The sequence below is a fragment of the Prunus mume genome, linkage group LG5 (assembly GCF_029339155.1).
Source record: "Prunus mume cultivar Tortuosa linkage group LG5, ASM2933915v1, whole genome shotgun sequence".
NCBI classification, from domain to species: domain Eukaryota; kingdom Viridiplantae; phylum Streptophyta; class Magnoliopsida; order Rosales; family Rosaceae; genus Prunus; species Prunus mume.
In genome coordinates, this window is record NC_142702.1 from 14473982 (window position 1) to 14496108 (window position 22127).

General features: G+C 36.4%; 1 protein-coding gene, 1 long non-coding RNA gene and 1 pseudogene across 3 annotated transcripts; 1 reads left to right on the top strand and 2 right to left on the bottom strand.

The window, feature by feature from the left end:
• Positions 1 to 974: 974 nt before the first annotated feature.
• Positions 975 to 4057, bottom strand: LOC148917041 (uncharacterized). The gene is made up of 2 exons (XR_016127409.1): positions 3107 to 4057; positions 975 to 1133 (listed from the first exon to the last, which is right to left on the bottom strand). It is a non-coding gene; the product is annotated as an uncharacterized LOC148917041 (long non-coding RNA).
• A 779-nt stretch (positions 4058 to 4836) lies between these two features.
• On the top strand, positions 4837 to 6813 carry LOC103331273 (mRNA splicing factor, thioredoxin-like U5 snRNP). The gene is made up of 2 exons (XM_008233885.3): positions 4837 to 5482; positions 6018 to 6813. The coding sequence occupies exon 1, from the start codon at positions 4998 to 5000 to the stop codon at positions 5451 to 5453; it is 456 nt and encodes a 151-aa protein (XP_008232107.2). The 5' UTR covers positions 4837 to 4997; the 3' UTR covers positions 5454 to 5482; positions 6018 to 6813.
• Positions 5761 to 6438, bottom strand: LOC103331274 (SKP1-like protein 1A pseudogene; annotated as a pseudogene). The gene has a single exon (XR_016127406.1). The product of XR_016127406.1 is annotated as an SKP1-like protein 1A pseudogene (transcript).
• Positions 6814 to 22127: the final 15314 nt, after the last annotated feature.

Sequence of the window (22127 nt, forward strand, 5' to 3'; positions counted from 1 at the left end):
CTCCCAAACTAGTGTTCGATTTTTAAATTTAAATTCATACATTGATTATGGATGATTTACGAATAAGTAAACCCTACACTTACATTATGTGTTATTTATCATTAATTTTCTTTAGTTAAAATCCACGTACGCATAAAAAGGGAATTCACTTGTATCATGTTGGCCGTTGATGCCTCCCGAATGTGTTATTTCACTCTTTTCGAACATTTTTGTTTTCATTTTCTTGTTTGTTAATGTGTATATGAAATCTTGTTATTTGTATTTTATTGTTTGTTTGTGTATATGTGATTCGTAAGTGGTGTACATATGATATGTAAGTAGAAGTGCCGTGATAACCACTTTAATTTTTTCTCTCAAACCCTCAGTCTTTCAACGCAACAAGGGGGGAGGTGGTCACTACCCCTCCTTCCCTACCCCCAATACCCCTTTCAATTTCCAATTTCCATCTTCCATCTTCCTCTTCATTCCATCTCTGTTATCGTCCATCTTCCTCTTCACTCCATCTCTATTATCTTCCTTTTTATTTATTTATTTATTTTAATAATTTAAATTTCCCAACTCCCTTTAAATTCCTCCCTCCTTATATGGCTATTGGATCTATCAACCCCCTTGGGCTTTAGCGACTAATCCAAACATGATTTTTTGTGTCCCCTTCAAAAGATGTGTAGAGCTCTTGCTCGGGTGCTTGCACCACCTCCTTCCATTCTTGGGTTGTTACCACCTCCTTCCTTGCTTAGGATGTTGGTTTCTTTGGCTTTGGGAAGTGTTATCCCAGGTTTGCTCTGGGATTGGCTGTTGCTTCGCTCTTGGTGGTTTGGTGGTTTCGTTTTTGTAGGAGTGATTGAGTCTTTGATGGTTAGTTTATGTATTGCTAGGGATTTTCAAATTTTTAGTTTTTGTATTTGTTTTGTGTGTTTGTGTTGGAAAATTTGAGTGCTAAATTGCTATAAAATAAATACTGCACATAAAACAGATTTTTACAAAAGGAGAATTGAATTAGAAGAACCTTAATTGAGTCGAGGCAAGTGTTGGACACTCTGACCTTAAGACGAATTACGCCCCACACTGGTGCTTATGGTTCACTAGCGTTCGCCTCCCAGGATACAACGACTCCCCTCCTTGTGAAAGAAGCACTGCAATTCACAAGGAACTTTGAACCAAATTATGCAGGAACCTCTCTTTATGAAAACTCTAATGCTTTCTATGTGTAAAAGTCTGTATGTAGATAATTAAACTGAATGAATAAAACTGCAGGAGGATTGCTCTATTTATAGATGATGAAATACCATTTCTAAAAAGGTATCTCAATCTCAAAAGGCAAACAACGCATCCCTTGGTCTGAAGAGTTGTCACCCCAAACAATGCATCCCTTAGTTTGAAGAGTTGTTACTCCCCATGTGAAGATGTCTTTAACCCAAGGGATTTTATTAATTTCCATTCAAATAGGAAAATCAATATTATTTAATATTAAATTTTCCAACAATCCCCCACATGAATGGAAATTGACTCAACAATATGCAAACAAAAAATGAAGACACTATAGAGAGTTCCTATTAGAAGAATACTGCATCTGGATAGGTAGCTTTTGGCCTTGAACCTTCCATAGTGAAATACTATCGGATTTACTTGGCTAATCAGTGAACGTGATGTCTTGAACTGTTCAGCCTTTTGTGTAAACCCAGACAATAGCACTCACACAACACCCTTCTAAACATATCTGGTTCGATCGGTTGTGCTCGTTTTGGCCCTGAGCGATTCCTGGTATTCATGAGAGCTTTAGAGAATTCAAGCCTTAAAAAATTCTCATAAAAACGGCCTCATTTCACACTCACATAGGTGACTTCCTATTAAGAGTATCCTGCACTACCCCGCTCGGATTTCCAAGCTATAGGAATCATTAAAATCAAAGATTACCCTAAAACACTCTACAGGTAGCACTGTTTCATCATAGGACATGGGTAGGAGATGTAATCTCGGCAGTGCTACTACTTAGTCATCCATAATTTGGTTGTCCCTTTTGAACCTAGATCTTGGGATCTCCAGTCAGCTAGGTTGGGTATCCACTATGGAGACTTTAAATATTTAGGCTTATACTCCCATTCCCCTCAATGATCAACTAACTCTTTAGTCTGACCTTTAAATATTGGATCCACTAGGTTGACTATTTCTGTAATATATTGCCATAATGAATTCATATATGGAAATAAATTACATTCAAGAGTAGTTTTAATTTATTTTGTTAAGACTTAATAATTGTGTCAACTGAGTAACCTTCTAATACTCGGTTAGACACCCCCACATTTGTGGTACTTATAGGAAGGTCTCTAACCTTCTCATACCTTGTATAAGAGAAATTTAAACTCTTATGAACATCAAAGCCTCTCTCCACAAAAACGTGGTGCTTATGTACTAATCTAGAAAACTTCTATTTTCTTTGTCAGGAAATAGAATTCCAAATTTTCCGTCATGCCTGTCACCCCCACAATTTTCACATAATTGTGGAAGGTATTAAGCAATCTGTTAATCATTTTTTCATATGCCTAAGAAGGAGAAAACTTTTACTTTATTCTAAAGAATGAGATAATATTCTATAGTATTAGTTTATAACTTCCTTTAAATCAATTCAATGTTGCATTAGTAATAGAACCATGTTTATAACATAATTAACATGTTCTAGTTACCATACCCTCATTAATTGATTAAAGCAAATCATTATAAAACTAATTTTTCTTTATAAAGTGCACATCAATTTATACATAGGGTAAGGCTTTGGTACCCTTTGTACATATGCATCTCATTCTATAGGTAGTATATCTCCAACAGCCCCAGCACATTGCATGAACCTAATATTCTATACAAAATCATAGAATATATGTTTTGTCATAAAATGGGTTGCCTTCACAAAATTTTGTTTTGCCTAACACCAGCAAAACTTCCAGATTTTGATGTCCACTTTCCTTTAATTTAGAAAACTTAATATGTAAGTATCAAATTTTCTAACAAACATCGACTCAACCCAAAATCTGGTTTTGTGTAACCGATGGACATCTTCATAGCCTTAAGACCCATTTATGACAGAAAACATCAAATGGTTTCTTAACAGTACCTTGAAGGCATCCAAATCTGCATAATGACAGTGGAACTCGAAACCACTTAGTTTGGTCTGCAATTCGTCATGGCGAATATCATAGCAACTTTTAGTCTGTTCCAATGCATGGAACTGTCACAAATATATACACTGGCTATGACAACTCTTAATTGATTATGACATATCCAAGAGTCACAATATGAAACAACTTAAAATTAGAGTACAGTAAACAGCGACAGCGTATTCATTCAAAAGATGGAGTTGAAATTAAACTAGGCATTCGATATAAGCAACTAATTTAATCTCAAGTCAACGATGCACTAAAACTGTTATATGCATTAGATTCAAAATCAGTGATGCCAATATACATAAATTCCCTACACGGGTGCAGACTACATATGCAAACTATTTTGCACCTTTTTCTTAACAATAGAAACAGAAGGCAATCAGTGTTTGTGGCAGACTTTATTGAATGGTCCCGATTATTTAGATTTGTTTAACTTTGAATTGTATAAAACAAAAGAAACTAACAGGAAACCAATTCAATAGAATAAACAACTCATTAAAAGATGTTTTTCTGTTTGTACCAAAATCAAACCTTTGCAACGCTAACATTTAAATGCACAAACACAAATTAATGTATATGGCAATTAAACACAGATTAATGTATATAGCAATTAACACATATAATTCGTCTTAAGATTGTTGGAAAATTTGAGTGCTAAATTGCTATAAAATAAATACTGCACATAAAACAGATTTTTACAAAAGGAGAATTGAATTAGAAGAACCTTAATTGAGTCGAGGCAAGTGTTGGACACTCTGACCTTAAGACGAATTACGCCCCACACTGGTGCTTATGGTTCACTAGCGTTCGCCTCCCAGGATACAACGACTCCCTTCCTTGTGAAAGAAGCACTGCAATTCACAAGGAACTTTGAACCAAATTATGCAGGAACCTCTCTTTATGAAAACTCTAATGCTTTCTATGTGTAAAAGTCTGTATGTAGATAATTAAACTGAATGAATAAAACTGCAGGATGATTGCTCTATTTATAGATGATGAAATACCATTTCTAAAAAGGTATCTCAATCTCAAAAGGCAAACAACGCATCCCTTGGTCTGAAGAGTTGTCACCCCAAACAATGCATCCCTTAGTTTGAAGAGTTGTTACTCCCCATGTGAAGATGTCTTTAACCCAAGGGATTTTATTAATTTCCATTCAAATAGGAAAATCAATATTATTTAATATTAAATTTTCCAACAATTTGCAATTCTTTCACTCATCATTAGTGCTAGTGGCGATGTCTCGGTCTTCATGGAAGCAGCGGCAACGGTACTTTGGCGTTTGGTGGTGTTTCTGCTTTTGATTGGCTTTGGCTTTATCCCAGTTTTGTACTCTGACTTTATGTTAGTTGTGGACTATGGGTTTATGCATTTTTTAGTTTTATTTCTAGTGGGCTTTTACTGTTGCATTTGTTTGGACTCATTTTTATGAGTTCCACTATCTTGTAATTGGCATTGCCTTTCTATCAATGAAACTAGATTCCAACCATAAAAAATAAAAAATTGTCGGGAGGGAAACAACAATATATATGTATTTTTAATAGCTTAGGTTATTTGTAGTTAGCATCTTTTTTACTTTATGTTTTCAATTTTTATCACAAATCTTTATGTTTTCAAAGGCCCAAATCCTAATTTTGACAATTTATTTTTAAAAATCATCAATAAATTTCAAGGCCCAAAATCCTAAAATTTCTTCTTTTCTCTCATCTCCTTCAGATCCCAAAACCGCACCCATTCTCCTGATCTCTTTGTTATCTGAATTGCAACCTTCCCCTTTCTTTTTCAAGCTTCTGTTATCGAATTGCATCACTGCGTTTAAATCTGTCCCTCTAGGGCAGGAAGATGAACTACCTATTGACGACGCTGACGAAGAAGCAAGAGGTGGATTCTCTCATCAGATCCACCATCGACAAAGTCCTCCTCCTCCGCTTCGGCCGAGCTTCCGATTCCGTCTGCCTCCTCCTCGACGACGTCCTCGCCAAAACGGCGCGAGAGGTCTCAAGGTTCGCAGCAGTTGCGCTCGTGGATATCGATTCGGAGGACATTCAAGTCTACGCCAAATACTTCGACATCACTCTGATTCCATCGACGGTGTTCTTCTTCAATGCCCACCACATGAAGATGGACTCGGGAACAGCGGATCACACCAAATGGGTCGGTGCGTTTCAGCGAAAACAGGACTTCATTGATGTCGTGGAGGCGATTTTTAGAGGAGCTATGAAAGGGAAGCTGATCGTGAGCTGCCCGTTGCCGCCGGAACGAATACCCAAATATCAGTTGCTGTACAAAGATGTGTAGGAGTTGCACAACTCAGGAGTTTTGATCAGGTTCTTGATTTCTGCAGTTTTTTGTTCATATTGATGCGTATTTGACAAAGATTGCCAATAGAAAAATAAATAAATAAATCTTATTGCCTGTGATCTTTTGGTTGGATGTCAATCTTGGTGACTATGCTTTTCTTCCCAATAGAAAAAAAATTAGAGGAGCAATCATGATAACGTTAGCCGTTTGGTCTGTGAGTCAGTTTAGTTAATTTCCAAGAGATGTAATTTGTTAAGAATTTATCTGATAACAAAAAGCTTGGTCCATACACACAAGACAGGGAGACATAACTCTTGTATCATTAGATGGAAATATTTGACAAAAGAGGTTTTGCAGAAATCTTGATTACATCTAAGCAATCACCTAACAAAAAAATTTATTTAAAAAAGAACAGGTTAAAAAAAAATTATAACTAGAAGAAAAATAATAGACAAAATGTCAAATTATGTAATAATAGCATGTATGTAATTTAAGGGGATCTCTAACTCTCTCACTCGAATGCCCACCGGTTCTCCTCACGAATCTTCTTTTCTTCCTCAGGTGTGAAGTCGTTCTTGATGTTGAACGTCTCACGGATCTCTTCAGGTGTCTTTCCCTTGATCATCTCCGCCACAGTTTGGGCGGTCAAATCCAGCAGGCTCTTGATGTTGAGATAATTTGCAGTCATGATTAGGTGAAACAGAGTGACCTGGTCCAGCTTCACGAACTCAGCGTCCCATTCCTTCAAAATGTCCTTTTTGTTCTCGCCATCGGCGGCCTCTTCTTTGTGCTTTCTGCAGTACTCGATCACCTTCGCTAGGATGTTGCTGGTCACGTTTGGCAGAGGTATCGCGCCATCAGCACAATCGTCCTCCATCATGTGCCGGATGGTCTGCGACTGCATGGCCACAGCCTCCTCCACCTCGAAGATCTCACCGTCGTCACTCTTCAGGGTTATCTTCTTCATCTCAACGGAGGCCATTGTTTTGGTCTTTGTAATATTAACCAAGACTTTGAGTTGAGAACTTGGAAGAGTTTTTCTTTTCTGGCTATGGAAGTTCAAGGGTTGAGTGATTTGAGTTGCAAAGGTTAACAGACTTTGGGGTGATTTTATAGCCTACTCGTAACACCTTGTGCTTTTAGGAGTAAGAGATGAATATTTTCTTTTTCCTTTTTTCTTGTATTAGGAAACATGTTCTCATACTAGGAAAAAGGAAAGTTGGCTGATGGCCCCTGTAACAAATAGGAATAATTGTTTTTTTTGGGTCTGACCTGTAACAGATAGGAAAGGGAAAGTTCTTAAAAACTTTTTCCTGTAACAAATTGGAAAGGGAAAGGTTTTTTTCTTTCCTCTGTATCTTTTGACCCTTATAGCCACAATTCAGAAAAATATGCACAACTCCTGATTGCTTTCCTCAATTGAACTAACTTTTTAATTCATCAATTGGGGCGACTTTAAATTCATAAGAGAACAAAATCACACTCTAAATACTCGGCTCCTTTTCCCCAACTTCAAATTCCATCTGCTTTTATCCGACCAAAAAATATATATATATATTACGTCTGCTTTTCCAAAGACGAATTTTCTTAGCAACCAAATACCCAAATTTTGTTTTGGTATGTTTTTGGTTTAGAAATTTGTATTTCCCTCTCTTGGTACTCTTAAAAAGGAAAACTCGGATGCTAGAAAGCATGTAAAAATAAGAGAGTTTCACTATTATAACTAATATAGGGGTCCACATTATAACCTTACATGAAATGGACTTTAGAAACCCACACAAAGCTCATTTACAACATAACAAAGAGGTTTAGAACTTCCTATAAATTACAAAACTACAATTGATTTCTTAAAACAAGCCCAATCCCAAAAGCTCTTAATAAAAAATAAAAAACACTCAACATGACATCAAAGTAATTTAATAATCAAAATTAAATTCAACAGGGTCATCTATCCTTTTTGAGTTTGTTTATAGAAATTAAATGGTATGGGGTTTGTTTATAGAAATTAGGGTAAATTTCACTTTTCTACTCGTAAGTTTCCCAAGATTAACACATTGCTATACAGAGTTTTTTTCTTCTCACTTTCATTCCCAACAATTACTTTCACTATTATGCCCCATTTGGTTCATGGGAAAATAGGCTTGGGGATGAGAAATCAATTGCTTTCCCATGTTCGGTAAGTTCATACATGGGAAATAGTTGCCTTGCACATAGGAAAGTAGGAGGAGAAAGTGAAGCCCTCCTCTCAACTTGGGTTTTGTTTTCCCTTCTCATAGGAAAGTTTGGGAAAATGAACAAATATTAAATGCACATTTTTCATGACCATTTTGGCCCTATTAACAATTTTAAATTACAATATATCATTAAATGCATTTTTTTAAATTTGATTTAATATGGATTATTGAAAATTTATACAAATTTTATTTTCTATTCATACTCAAAACTAGAGGTATCAAACGGGTCGTGCCGGGCCGGCTCGTCCCATTTAAACTCGTGCTTTTAGTATTTTCGTCTTTAGGTCAGCCATCCATTTAATTTATCGGGCCGTGTTGTGCCGGCCCATTTAGTAAAATTATTGATCCTGGCCCGGCCCAAAGCCCATGTCCACATTGAAAATGGCCAGGCCGGGCTCGTGCCGTGCCTGTGCTTGTGCCATACTCGGGCCCAAGAACCAACCCATTTAATTTGAATTTTTTTCACTTGATTTTTTTTTCCACTAGATAATTCAAATTATAAACATTAAAAATATAATTATTGGTAGGAAATGATGAACTATTTGAAAACATTAATCAATCAAACATCCAAATAATATGAAAGGGCGGAGGGCAAAAAGTGTCCAACTCCACAAAGTCCACTTCAACTTTTCATCTTTAAACAACTTATTATTTTATATGAGAAGAAATGTCTTGCTTTGATTATAAGAGATGCGTATATGTCATATTTACTAATTAGATATCAAGTCCAATGTTGTTTAATTAATTCGTAGTTGATATGTTTAATTAATTAAGGACCCAAGTAATTTCCCTAAAATGAAAGACATCTATGCTTATGATTTTTTTAAATATAAAAAAAACCATATAAATAATGACATTATATGTCAAATTATTGCATTTTGACTTTTGAGAAAGAAAAAAATGTTAAGTGGACCAGGCTTGGGCCGTGCTTAAAGCGGGCTTGGGCTCATGTCGTGCTTAAAGCGGGCTCGGGTCATGGGCCGGCCCGGTCCATTGGACCTCATTTTTTAATCCTAGCCCTGCCCAAGTTTTCATGTCGTGCCGAGCACAGCCCATTAATATTCGTGCGCCTCATTTAAAAGGGTTGGGCTCGTGCCGTCTTGGGCCGGCTGTCCCGTTTGACACCTCTAGTAAAAAAAACACATGAAAAAGGGAATAAAGTGATATCTCCCGGTTACTTTCTCAACATTACCAAAAGTGTGCCACATAGGGTGATCTTATTTGCAACGCTTTTTCTACACATCACATCTCCATACATGAAACATTTCCGAAAAATTTTCCATTTCACTTTCATTAATTTTCAATCTTTTAATATTCCTTTTAATTGACACAATTTCCATTTCATGTTTCTAATGGTAAAATATGATCATGAAATGAATAATGGATATCTTCATCAGCATAAATTTTGATGATTCGCAAGAAGCGTAGGATTGCAATGCAAGTTACAATACTATTGATATTGTTACAACTTGAGCTCCTTGAATGATGTTTAATATTGCAATACTCAAAGATTTATTTCGTTTTTATTTTATTCTTACCACCACACACCGTCCTAATAGGTGCAGAAATATTCCTATATGGTCCCTTTTGGAGAAAGCAAAAAAAAAGTTATTGTTTCCAATCAATAATGCCTGCCTAGGAAGATTCATTACCAAAAATATATATATATATGCCTAGAAAGATCACATTTTTGCTACCATATCAATTAGTACATGTGGGATTTTTTTTGTCAGATAAAGAAGAATTTTGCTTGGGGTTGATTCTGTAAAAAAACCAAAAGCAGAGAGAGATAGAGAGAAATTTGTTTGGGGTTGACGATTGTGCTTTTGGTTTGTATCAGATTGCAAATTGTTCAAAAAATGGGTATAATATTCAAGTGGAGAAAGAGAAGAAGTTGACCAAGCGCAAAGGGTCATCAATTCTTCTTTTGTTCGGACTACCGGAGTAATTTTTCTCAAATACTTTTTCATTATAAGTTTTTTTTTTTTTTTTTTTTTTTTTTGTAAACTTTTATTATAAGTTTCTCAAATTATGAAATCTTTTATTTTAATAAATGTTTTATTGCATACAGGGTAACAATGCGTAGGATTTTGACGCATGAGATGATGCATGTATGATTATATCTTCAAGGTTCGAAATCAAGATTATGCTTCACTTAATTTGAAAATGATTAAGTTTTTCTTCAGCTATTTTTCCTTCGTAATAAAACATTTGTACATTACTACTAAAAGAAATTAATGAACATAGGTATTGGTGTCCACAAATATTTTATTTTTATTGGCACTTTTCGTGTCCACTATATTAATGGAATGCCCTTTAGTATATTAGGAACCAAAAGTGTCGTTGCAAACTTCTTTTGTGAACCAAAAGTGCCCTTTAAAATTTAAATTTAAGTGATATAGTGACTTTCACTTACCCAATTTCTCTCTCACACTATAACTTGTCAATGTCTTGTCATTTCATACCTCCACTAACCATTTTCAATGCCCTACTCAATTAGTTCATTCATTTAGAATCCAACAAAAAGAATCTCTCTCTCTCTCTCTCCCCAATCAGGCATTAGCCAATCCAAAACACGCATTGCATCCCGATGCATGAGACACAATCAAATAAGCTTAGCATATAAGGCACATAGGAGAGAATAGGTCAGAATGCCATGTGGTTAAATTCAATCAAATATCATATCTTCCCTCTTCAATCAAGAATTAGTTTATTCTCCACACCTCCAATCCATTAGGATTAGGCCTCGTCAAGCCCGGCCCAAATTTAATGGGTTTGGGCAGGGTCAGGCTTCAAATAAAGAGAGAAAATAACGGGTTAGGCCGAATTTTTTTGAAAAATTTAAAGCCCAAGCTTATCCCATGAGCTGGACTGGGTTAAGCCAAATGGGCCGTGCCTAAATGGGCTTACTTTATTTTGACCTTTTTTTTTTATATGGATTTTTTTTGTCAATTCTTTTTTTTTTTCTATGTTTTGGTGTGTTTCTATGTTTCCTTTTTTTTTTTCATAGTTCTCTATTTACATTTGTCTATAAGTTTATGTCTCCATTTTTTTCTTTGTTAATAACTTCATAGTTCTTTTTTTTTTCTCCATAAATATAAAGATATAGTTATACAACCGCCATATTAATAAACTCATATTTTATCTTCATTTTTTTTAGTTCTTACAATGATAATAGATAATAATTTTCTCAATCTTTCATTTAACTTGGGTTTATTATATTATATATTTATTTATATGTATGTGAGCCCATGGGCCGAGCTTTTATGGGCGTGTCGGGCCGGGCTTTCTTGGGCTCAAATGGGCCGAGCCTATGGGTCGAGCCTATAGGCTGAGCTGGGCTTTAGACACCTAAGCCAAAGCCCAACCCACTCAACAATGGGCTAGGGTGGCCCATGGCCTATAACTGGTCGGGCCAGACTTTTTCTCGATGGGCTAGACGGCCCCCTATCGGCGCATAGGCTCGCAGGCTTAATGATGACCCCTAATTACGATGGTCCACCTTTTTCTTCTTCTTCTTCTTCTTTTCCTTCCTTATTTTCAAATACAGTGTAGTGGTAACTAATTATGTAATTGGTTTGGTGTAGGCAGACAATGTGGATTGAATCAATTGTTGCACCAATAGAAGGAGTAGTGGCTTTCCTCACATTGCTAGGAGTCCTTTATTGCATATGGAAGAAGAGAAGAGCTTCTTCTACATGCACCAACCTTGTCGATCACGCGATAATCAAGGTCATTACTGACTAGATTCTAGAGCAGCTTTGACTTGTTGTTAATATAAGTGACTCTCTTCTCTATGTGTCTCTCTTACTATGTACATAATTCCCTGGCTATAATAATATTTGAGCAATGACAAGTAGTTTAATTTATAGGGCTTGTGCAATAGAGGTCCCTATAATTCCTATTTCCTAGACATATTTTAATCATTCCATAAATATATGTGTAAAACTCAATTTCAAACTTAAACAACCAGCAGGATATAAGAGCTCATAGTATTCCTATGTTTTTACATTGTTGCCATCAGACTTCATATTTTATTTATAATTTATTCCAAACATTTCATTAACTATCATAATTGTAATTAAAACTCCCTATTAATAGCATATCAATAACCCCATTTCTTTTGGTTGACATTCCCTCTAACATATCTCCCCCTAAAATTGTAAACCAAAAAAAAAAAAAGTAAATTACATATCCAATAATGTACATATGAAAAAGTAGAGAAAATTGGCAGAGGGATGGATGATTTGGAGGATGAGCAAGTTCTTGAACATAATTTGTATAAATTTTATTATTTAAATTATAGGGTTCACAATTAATTAAAATAAATAGAAGAAAAATTAAAAGCTCAAGAATTACACGGCCTGTTACCTACTACTAACAAGACCATCCCAGATGGTGATATGGAATCCTACGTAAATGGAAACATATCAAGGGTGTAAGACTACTTAACATGAGCCAACATTTATTGTCAGTAAAACTGAGACTGCTTGCAACAACATTAAAAAAACAAACATACAGAGAAGATTCCAAAGAAACAAAATTGCAGATGCTGTCTTGCCATGATAAGAAGAAACCTCGGGCAGGTGATAAGTAAAAACGTAACCATGAAGCAATCAAGTTTCATCATCTTCCCGTGATCCTCAACAAAGGAGAAATTATACCCTGTATCTCTTGCAATGATTGTTGTATTTGTATTTCCTCCGCAACAGACCTTTCTAATATGACCCTTCAAATCGTCAGAAGCTCTAATGTCTTCAGCCCTCATCTCAAGAACCTTCTTTGTCAACCCCATCAACAGTCCAAGGTCGAGTGCTTCTGCAAAAACATCAGCAACAATCCGAGCTCCTCCGAATCCATATTCGAAACACATTTCAGCAATTTCTTCCTTGCTACCAATTCCTCCATCACAGCCACAGCATTCTCCGGATTCTTGCTACCCAACAGGTACACTAGAGCTTCCTTCTTCAGCGTCTTTTGCCTCCTCTCATACTTGGAAAGCGGCCTCTCTAGCTCCTCATCAGAGCCACCCTCAAAATCTTTCTTGTTCTTCCTCCTTCCAGCGTATATTGTCCCATTCCAAGTCCCAATAACCCTGGTCATACAATCCGGCGAATGAGGGGCGCAGGGAACCTCATGGAATGAGTAATTTCTCATAATAATTCTTGAGTTCATCAAAATTCCCAAATTGCTTTGGTTTTTGTCCAAGATGGTAGTACATTGCAACACACAACAAAGTCTGGATGCCATATAACATGTAAATTTTCTTTTTTCTCGATCATAAATGCACACGGCCCCTGTTTGTGTTTCACATGGAATTTATACAAATTCTGAAGTGTCAACTAATGCATGCGTTCTTGTAGTGAAACGAAATCGTTTTGGACTAGGCTTTAAAAAAAAAAAAAAAAACATGCTGCCATTTTGTGGGCTTTTAATATGGCCTCCATAATTCCTTGGGATTGGGAGTTCTCTTTATTTAATTAGGCTTTAATAGGGTTGCACAATTCCTTATTTAAGTGGGATTGGGAATTCCAATTTAACATCACCTAGTTTTGTCAAAGTGTGCGTATATCACAAGTGACAGGACCCGTCCCGAATTTCCCAGAACCCGAGACGAACCTGCGGAGATCCCGGCATCACCCCATGCCGGGTTCACTCCTTAAATCTATGCCCTCGTTTACAGAGAGGATTAGGGCACGAGACTTCCTGCCGAAATTTCGTGAGTCTCCCCTGTAAATTGAACATTTCCCCAAATTTCCACCTGCATAGAACGCATTTTATAACCCAACCGGTAGCATGCACAATACAATCTCATGCAATTTACAAAAATGGCCTCCGGCCTTCAAATGATTCTAGCAGAACTGCCCACAAAGTTCTTAAAATAACTTAATGCATCCAACATGCATATAACAACCTCAAAATCTAAAAACGCACACCTTCACTTGCTCAGTCCACAGGACGAGTCTCAATTCAACCAAGTTTTGGGACCAACAACGAGGTCCAACCCAATCTCAATAAGACCACCTAAGTGGGGTCTAATCTGTGGCTGCACCTAGTAACTTCAGGCTGCCTACGTACCTGCTAAGGGATCAAGCCACACGTAGCTCTTCCGTATCTATCCTGACTCCTAATATCACATAAACCATTACAGCCATACCCATTTCATATATTCTAATATTTATCCATCACAACCCACCAAACACAATCACAATATACCCCTTCATACCACGGGACGCACCCGGCCTCGTATGGGGCCTGTCAACACGCCGGCTAATCCAAAGGCGTGCGACCTCACCTGGTCAGCTACATTCTCACCAGCCCTCACACAATCACACCTTCCCTCATCGTCGGGACGCACCCGGCCACGTATGGGGTGTCAACACGCCGGCTAATCCAAAGGCGCGTGCGACCTCACCTGGGCCTGGCTACATTCTCACCAGCCCTCACACAATCACATCTCCTCATACGTCGGGACGCACCCGCCACGTATGGGGTCATCAACACGCCGGCTAATCCAAAGGCGCGTGCGACCTCACCTGGGCACTGGCTACATTCTCACCAGCCCTCACACAACCATATCTCCCCTCATACGTCGGGACGCACCCGGCCACGTATGGGGTCTGTCAACACGCCGGCTAATCCAAAGGCGGCGTGCGACCTCACCACCGGGCCTGGCTACATTCTCACCAGCCCTCACACAATCACATCTCCTCATACGTCGGGACGCACCCGCCACGTATGGGAGTCCGCAACACGCCGGCTAATCCAAAGCGCGTGCGACCTCACCACCGGGCTGGCTACATTCTCACCACCCTCACACAATCACATCTCCTCATACGTCGGGACGTACCGGCCACGTATGGGGTGCATCAACACGCCGGCTAATCCAAAGGCGTGCGACCTCACCACTAGGCGACTACATTCTCACCAGCCCTCACACAATCACATTATGGAAGTGTACGTGGGGTAGTGCGTATAGCACTGTAAGCTAACATTCAATCGCTTTATTTACCTTTATACATCCACACAATTAAAATATATAAAATAATTTCTAAACTTATATAAACCTCAACCAATAAAGCATTCTATAAACTCCCCCAATAATATTCATCAATTATCCTAAACCCACAAAATCCATTTAGCTCGACAACGTTCAAGACCTATCACTAAGGTCATTCTAACCTTCAAAGAAAGGTAAGACTATCTCGGAAGTCTCACGGTCGACCTAGGGTCAAACGAGCCTGCGGGGCCCACAACCTCCAAATTCTGATCCGAAAGTTCCTATAGGTTCTACAGGCTCTAGGACACATGTCCTGCAAGTTTGGTCCAGATCGGACGGTCGGATCGCTCACGATCGCACGATCGGACGGTCACTAAAACCCTAACCCTAGGGTTGGCATTTCTAGAGTATCCGGGACTCCATTTTACGATCCGTCAAATCCTACATGATCCTGGTAATACCTAGATCAACATATTATAATTTCAGGACCATCCAACGGTCCAAACCTAGCGAACCCGGAAAATACGCGATATGCGATATCCGTTCGGAACTCTAACGGTATCCAAAATGAGATCCGAGCACACCTACGCGCTCGTGACATCGAGAGGATCACAATGGGACAAAAATGCCCCTCAGCTACAGTGCCCACGCGCCGCCACACGCGCCGGCGCGTGGGTGTCTAAAGCGATATCGCATCGCCGGAAATCCTCCAAATCGTGAGCCAAGACTCCTACCCTAGGTAATACACCTAATTTGGAGTCACTTTTGTTCTTGGACATACCCCAAAAACTGACCGGAAGTGGCCGGAATCGCGATCGCAAAACCGGCCGAATTCCAAATCGTAGATCGAGCTACTTAGCCTCAAAATTTATGAAATCCTACCCAACCATCAGCTAGATCATGCAGAAGGGATGAATTTCCATACCTTGATTGCCAAAAATGGCGGCCGGACGACGGAGAACGAAGCCGGCGAAGTTTCTATCAAAACCGGCGCTTTCTCCTCGTTTTCGAAAACACGGTGGCGGCGAGACCCACTGGGGTAGGAAGAGGACGGTGGCGGTCATTTTGTACCTGGCCGTCGACTTTGGTGGCCGGACGAGAGCACGGCCGGCCAAAACGTGGCGGCCTCCATTCTTTATCGCGAACCAGCGGAGGGAGAAGGAGAGCGCGGGAGAGAGAGAGAGACAGACGGGGGCATTTCCGTCTTTTAACCAAAATCAATTTCCAAATATTTACGATTATGCCACTGAGCTTCTTCTGATCATATCTCTCTCGTTACAACTCCGATTCGAGCCCACTACGTGTCTACGGACTCATCTCACCGTGCTCTACGCAACGGTACAACCGGAATTCCCAAATTCCTTCCGGGTAAGAAAATGACCAAAATACCCTTATCCCACGGGTAATTTTTCAATTCCACTTAAATTAATTAAACATTGAATAAATTTGGGGTCGGGGTGTTACAACAAGAATCCTGCATTTTTTTTTTTCATCTTAAAGAAATATTCCTATATGGTCCCTTTTGTAATTTAATTATTAAGGCCCAAAGTAGTCTAATGTGATCCATGTTTCAATATTAATCTCGTTATTGGAGAAAGCAAAAAAAAAGTTATTGTTTACAATCAATAATGCCTGCCTAGGAAGATTCATAACAATATATATATATATATATAGTCTTCTTCTATTGAGGGACGCCCTTTAGGGTATTTTACGAATTTATTTTCAATGATCCAAACCATCTATTTTTTAAGTCTATATTCATACATCATCTTTACAAAAAATTAGACAAATCGGAAACCGTTTCGACATCCAATTGTATCCTACAAAATCAATGAACACGGTGCTTCAAGAAAGTACTAAAATTTCAAGAACTCAATTGAGTGGTCAAATGATATCGGATTCAAGTGATTTTTTGTAGAGATGATCTTTGAATGAGTATCTACAAAATAGACGGTTTAGATTAGTGAAATACAATCCGAAGTGAGCCCTACAAGGAGTATCCCTCAAATAAGCTTATTTTTAGGAGCTTTCTATAAAATTTCAACTTCAATCTTACTCTCAAGTTTAGCGAGTCATAAATGCTAGAATTATATTTTAATTCAACATAAATGGTCCATCTCTATTAATATATATATATATATATATCTCTATATATAAAGCAAAAGGTAGAGAATGATGAAACATTCAAAATACCAAAAATGCCCTTGGTTAATACAAACATTAAGAATTGAAATTATTAATTAAATGAGGACAATATGGTAAATTCAAACTTTTTCATATTTAAAAAAATTTAAAATTAAAAGAAAAATCAGATAATGGATCCTATTTTTATGGAATACAACTACCCATTATCTTTTTTAATTCTAAAATAAATTTAAATTATTTTTAAAAAAAAGCCCTCCGCAGGCGCGGAAGCGCGTGTGGAGAGGCTAGTATATATAAATAGACAATATTGATTAAAGGTTTTAAAATATTCATTAAAAAGGTAGCATTAAATTATAGGGAGCCACTAAGAGTTCATCATCTCTCCTCAGATTTAGGAGCTCCTAGAGGTCACCCTATTTTAGGAGTTAGATAGGGAGCATGGTTGGAGGTGGGTTTTCTTACTTACTCCCTAAATTTTATCTAAAGAGGTGGTTTAGGGAGTCCATTGTGGATGCTCTTAGGACATGTGGGAAATTTATTTATTTATTTTTCAGATAAAGAAGAATTTTGCTTGGGGTTGATTCTGTAAGAGAGAGAGAGAGAGAGAGAGAGAGAGAGAGAAATTTGTTTGGGGTTGACAATTGTGCTTCTAATTTGTATCAAATTGCAAATTGTTCCAAAAATGGGTATAATATCCAAGTGGAGAAAGAGAAGAAGTTGATCAAGCGCAAAGGGTCATCAATTCTTCTTTTGTTCGGCCTATTTTTTCTCAAATACTTTTTATTATAAGTTTTTTTTTTTGTTAAACTTTTATTTTAAGTTTCTCAAATTATGAAATCTTTTATTTTAATAAATGTTTTATTGCATACAGGGTAACAATGGGTAGGATTTTGGCGCATGAGATGATGCATGCATAGTTATATCTTCAAGGTTTGAAATCAAGATTATTCTTCACTTAATTTAAAAAGGATTAAGTTTTTGTTAAGCTATTTTTCCCTTGTAATAAAATATTTGTACATTACTACTGAAAAAAAAAATCAATGGACATAGGTATTGGTGTCCACAAATATTTTATTTTTATTGGCACTTTTCGTATCCACTATATTAAAGGAAAGCCCTTTAGTATATTAGGAACCAAAAATGTATACAAACTTCTTTTGTGAACAAAAAATATCATTGTCCAATGAATTTCTTTTAGTAATGGTACTTTGTAAATTGTAATAGGTTGTACGGATTTGGATAAAACAGTTTGTGAAGGTATTTGCGAAGCAATCGAATACCAATGGTTGGATTGGTTTTGTGAGGAGGAGAAAAATAGTTTGGAGTCTTACATAATCAAGTTTACTCAATTTACCAGGAAGTTGAAAATGTATTTAGCATACAAGATGACAATGGGTGTTGACAAAATTTATGGACATGGATTTAGAGAAGCTAAGTTGGCAGTTAGTAAATATAACCTCCACAAAACTCAGCAACATATCGTTCGATACAAGAGATTCCTTCCATAGCTAAACTTGGAGAAAACAAGACTAAAGCTTATAAGATCTCCAAACAGAAGAACTCCTCAATTTCTAAATTCATACTTAACTACTTTTGTGAAGCCAAATTGTCTATGCTTGGAATGTATCTCTGCATTGGGTAAACTTTATTATGTAACTGTTAAATTTTTAGTGACACGTGGCACTACTGGAGAATGACACCTGTTAGAAACACTAATGACACATGCTTACGTTGCTTTCATGTGTCCTTATCTTCAATTTATCTTTATTTTTTCATGCTTTTATCTCCCAAATTCGTAATAAATACATTAAGAATCTAAAAGAAAAATATATAGCGAAAATTTCTAAGAACTCATTCTGACATTTTTTTTGTTTGTAAAGCACCAAAAAACTCATTTTGACATACAATAAAAGTGCACATTAATAACTCAACCTAAATTTTATTTTTATACTAATTATAATACTAAATTGAATCATTAGCCTTCTTCACTAGAACTCTTCTTCCAATTTTATTTTCCAGTTTCCCTAAATCAAAATTTGATTTGGAACTTCTTAATCGAAGATAATGTTGTAATAAGTTCTATAGCAATTTTTGATGTATTTTTTATGAGTTTTGATAATAAATTTTTGTGACTTTTTAAAATTTTCCTCCAACCATCTAGTTTGTTTTGGCCCCTTGTGGCTAATGGCTTTTTTGGCTGAATTATGAATGCAATCCTAGAATTTCTCAAAAAAAAAAAAAAAAACAAAAAAAGATAAAAACAAAAAAAATGATGTTTAAATGACATGTGGAGTACGACGCACCTTGCCACTATTGCCAAGTGTCATTCTCTTCAATTTATTATTATTTTTCTATGTTTTAGCTTCCATAGTCCATAGTAAATACATTATAAATTCATAGGAATAACTATTCTGATTTTCTTCGTTGGTGTGCCCCAAAAGTGTCATTGTGACTAATAAAAATGCAAAGTAATAACTCAAACTCAATTGTGTTTTTATCCGAACTATAACACTAATTTGAAGAATATTAACCTTTCTCGTTGGCATAAAGAAAAAAAAAAAAGAGAATATTAACTTTTCTCACTAGAACTATGATCCAACCAAATAGTTCACATACATACATATACAACATGAGTTTCATGTATAGGAGGAATAACTACATGGCATAAGGCCATTTTATTGGAAAATAAAAGGGTGTTTAGAGACAGAATTGGGTATTGTGTAAAAAGAAGGCTTATTTACACTAATTCTCCTTGAAACTACTGTCAAATCTCACTTTGCCCCCTCAAACTTAAAATCACTCACTTCCCCCCGCTGACTAAGGTTTGGTGACTCACTTTAGCCCTAATATTTACTTTTATTATGTGATAGGGGTGTTTTTGTAATTTCATACACATGGAATATTATCCAGCAATGGAGTGGTGACATGGCAAATGGAGCCCGCTGTTGAGTTGTATTCTAGCTAGTATTCTTTTAGCTTTCTTTGCCAACTTTGTAATAAGTCATGTAATGTATTTCCCAAGCTCAAGGTTATTAGACTGGGTTAAATTGTTATCTAGTTGTTCTCCTTTGGTTGTGATCATTAATGGCTCAACATATTCAAGGGATGCAAAAGGTAAATTATGTATTACATTCATTAGATTGCATTAGGTTATGACTAGTCATTTTGTATGTGTTTGACTAGTCATCTTTTGTGCTTCATGAGGTATGCCAGCTCACTTCGTTTTTCCTAGCTGGTCTTAAGGAATTTTGTCTTATTCTTTGATATTCTTCTGCTGTCATCTGTCTGTTTCAAACCTAGGAATTTTGGGTAAATGGTCCCTTCATTCCTTTTGGGGTTGTTACTTCAGAAAAGGTGGTTTTGAGAGGTAGTGAGGTTCTCCTCCTTTGCTCTCATTTTCTTTGGAAGTGATTTCTCCATCTCTTCATAAATGAGTTTTCTAAATAGATTTTGAAAATTGCATTGAAAATGAAATTTTCATCTAGCTAAATCAAACACATACTCATATAGATCTAGATCATATTCTAGATTGATTTCTTAAGAGTATGGTTTCTTGAAGCAATTGGTCATTTTATTTTGAATCCAAATTTTGGGTTCCTGTTCTGATTGAAGCCAAGCCGCCGGTGCCATGGGATGAACAAGCTGAAGAGGAAGTTGTCATTGCCATGAAAGACTAGCTGCAAGCTTTGCTAAGTTTGGAAAAGAAGATTGCATGGAGGAGGTATAGCTCATTCCTTAAATAGATCTAGGTTTCCTTGATTTTTGCCTGTGATTTCTCTGTAAGAATTTTCTTTACTTAGTGGATTGCCTGATCGGATGATGACTCCCAGTTTTTCCCAATGGTGAGTTTCTAGGTGAACAATTTTCTGGGTTTGTTGTTCATGTTTAGCTGGGTTTGTGTTCTTGCTATTTGACTAGTCATCATTTGAATGTTGCAATATACTTGTTCTTGATGTATTCACACACACACATCTCATCTTAATTGTTGTTAACACAAGGGATGCCTAGATTGACGAGTCTTCTAAGTGTCTAGGTTGTCACTAGTGATTTTCTAGGTTTGCAGGTATCAGTTGTTTACTCTGTGTGTGATTGTTGCTATTTTATGGCTCTCCATTGACTAGTCATATTGATCTCAGTTTAAGCTCAGATTTGTTTAGTTGGTAAGTCTTTAAAGTAGCTTTTAATTTATTCCCTTCACCTAAGTACCAATTACACCCTCCTCCACATAGGTAAAAACATAATTATTATTCTAATAATTAATATAATTAAAAATTAAAATAAAACATAAAAAATTAAGTTAAAAAATCTTTAAAATCTTAATAAAGAATTTAAAAGGAAATAAAAAAATAAAAAATAACTCTCGACACCCTGCCCCTTTATCCCCTCCTCCAACCACCACCACAAACTCCCCGACAAGCTTTTCGGCACATTTGATGACCGGAAACTCTATTACTTTTAACACTGGCATCATTGTCATCCACATCATCACTCAATTGAATAATTCATGTGTATGAAATTATAAAACACCACAGCCACGTGATCATAGTTAACAAACTTTTGGATGATCCATGTGTATGAAATTAAAAATACACTGTACATTCGTATGAATTTCTTGTGACATTTTCTTCGTTCGTAAGCTCTAAAAACTCAGTTTTACGTATAAAAATACAAAGAAATAACTGAATTTTGTTTTTATATTAACTAATTTGAAGAATGTTAAGGCTCGTTTGGTATCATGCAAAAATAAAAAGAACTAAAAAAATCATGATTTTTTTTTAAAAAAAAAGAGTTTTTAAATACTGATTTTAGGATCTAAAAACTTATTTGGTATTGAACAACAAACAATTTTTAAGATCTGAAAAAAATGATGTTAAAATCAGAAATTTGGACACCCTAATTCCCAAATTGAAATTAAGAACAAAGAGAAAGAGAGGAAAAAAGTAACACATGGCTTTTTTGTTTTCAATAATGGGTTTTTTCGTTTTTGTTTTTTTTTTGGGTTTGGATTTTTAAAAATAGGCCTATCAAATGGGTTTTTTATAGCTTTGAACTTAAAATTTGTTTTTAAATTTATAAAATAGGTCCAAGTAAAATACCGAACATGCCCTTAACCTTTCTCACTAGAACTCTGATCTAACCAAACAGTTCAACTACATTATTGATCATATATTCATTTTTAAGGAATCACATACACATGAGTTTCATATATAGGAGGAAGGGATAACTACATGGCATAAGTGCCATTTTTTTTTTTAAGGACATCTTCTATTGAGAGGAGTGATAATATATTAA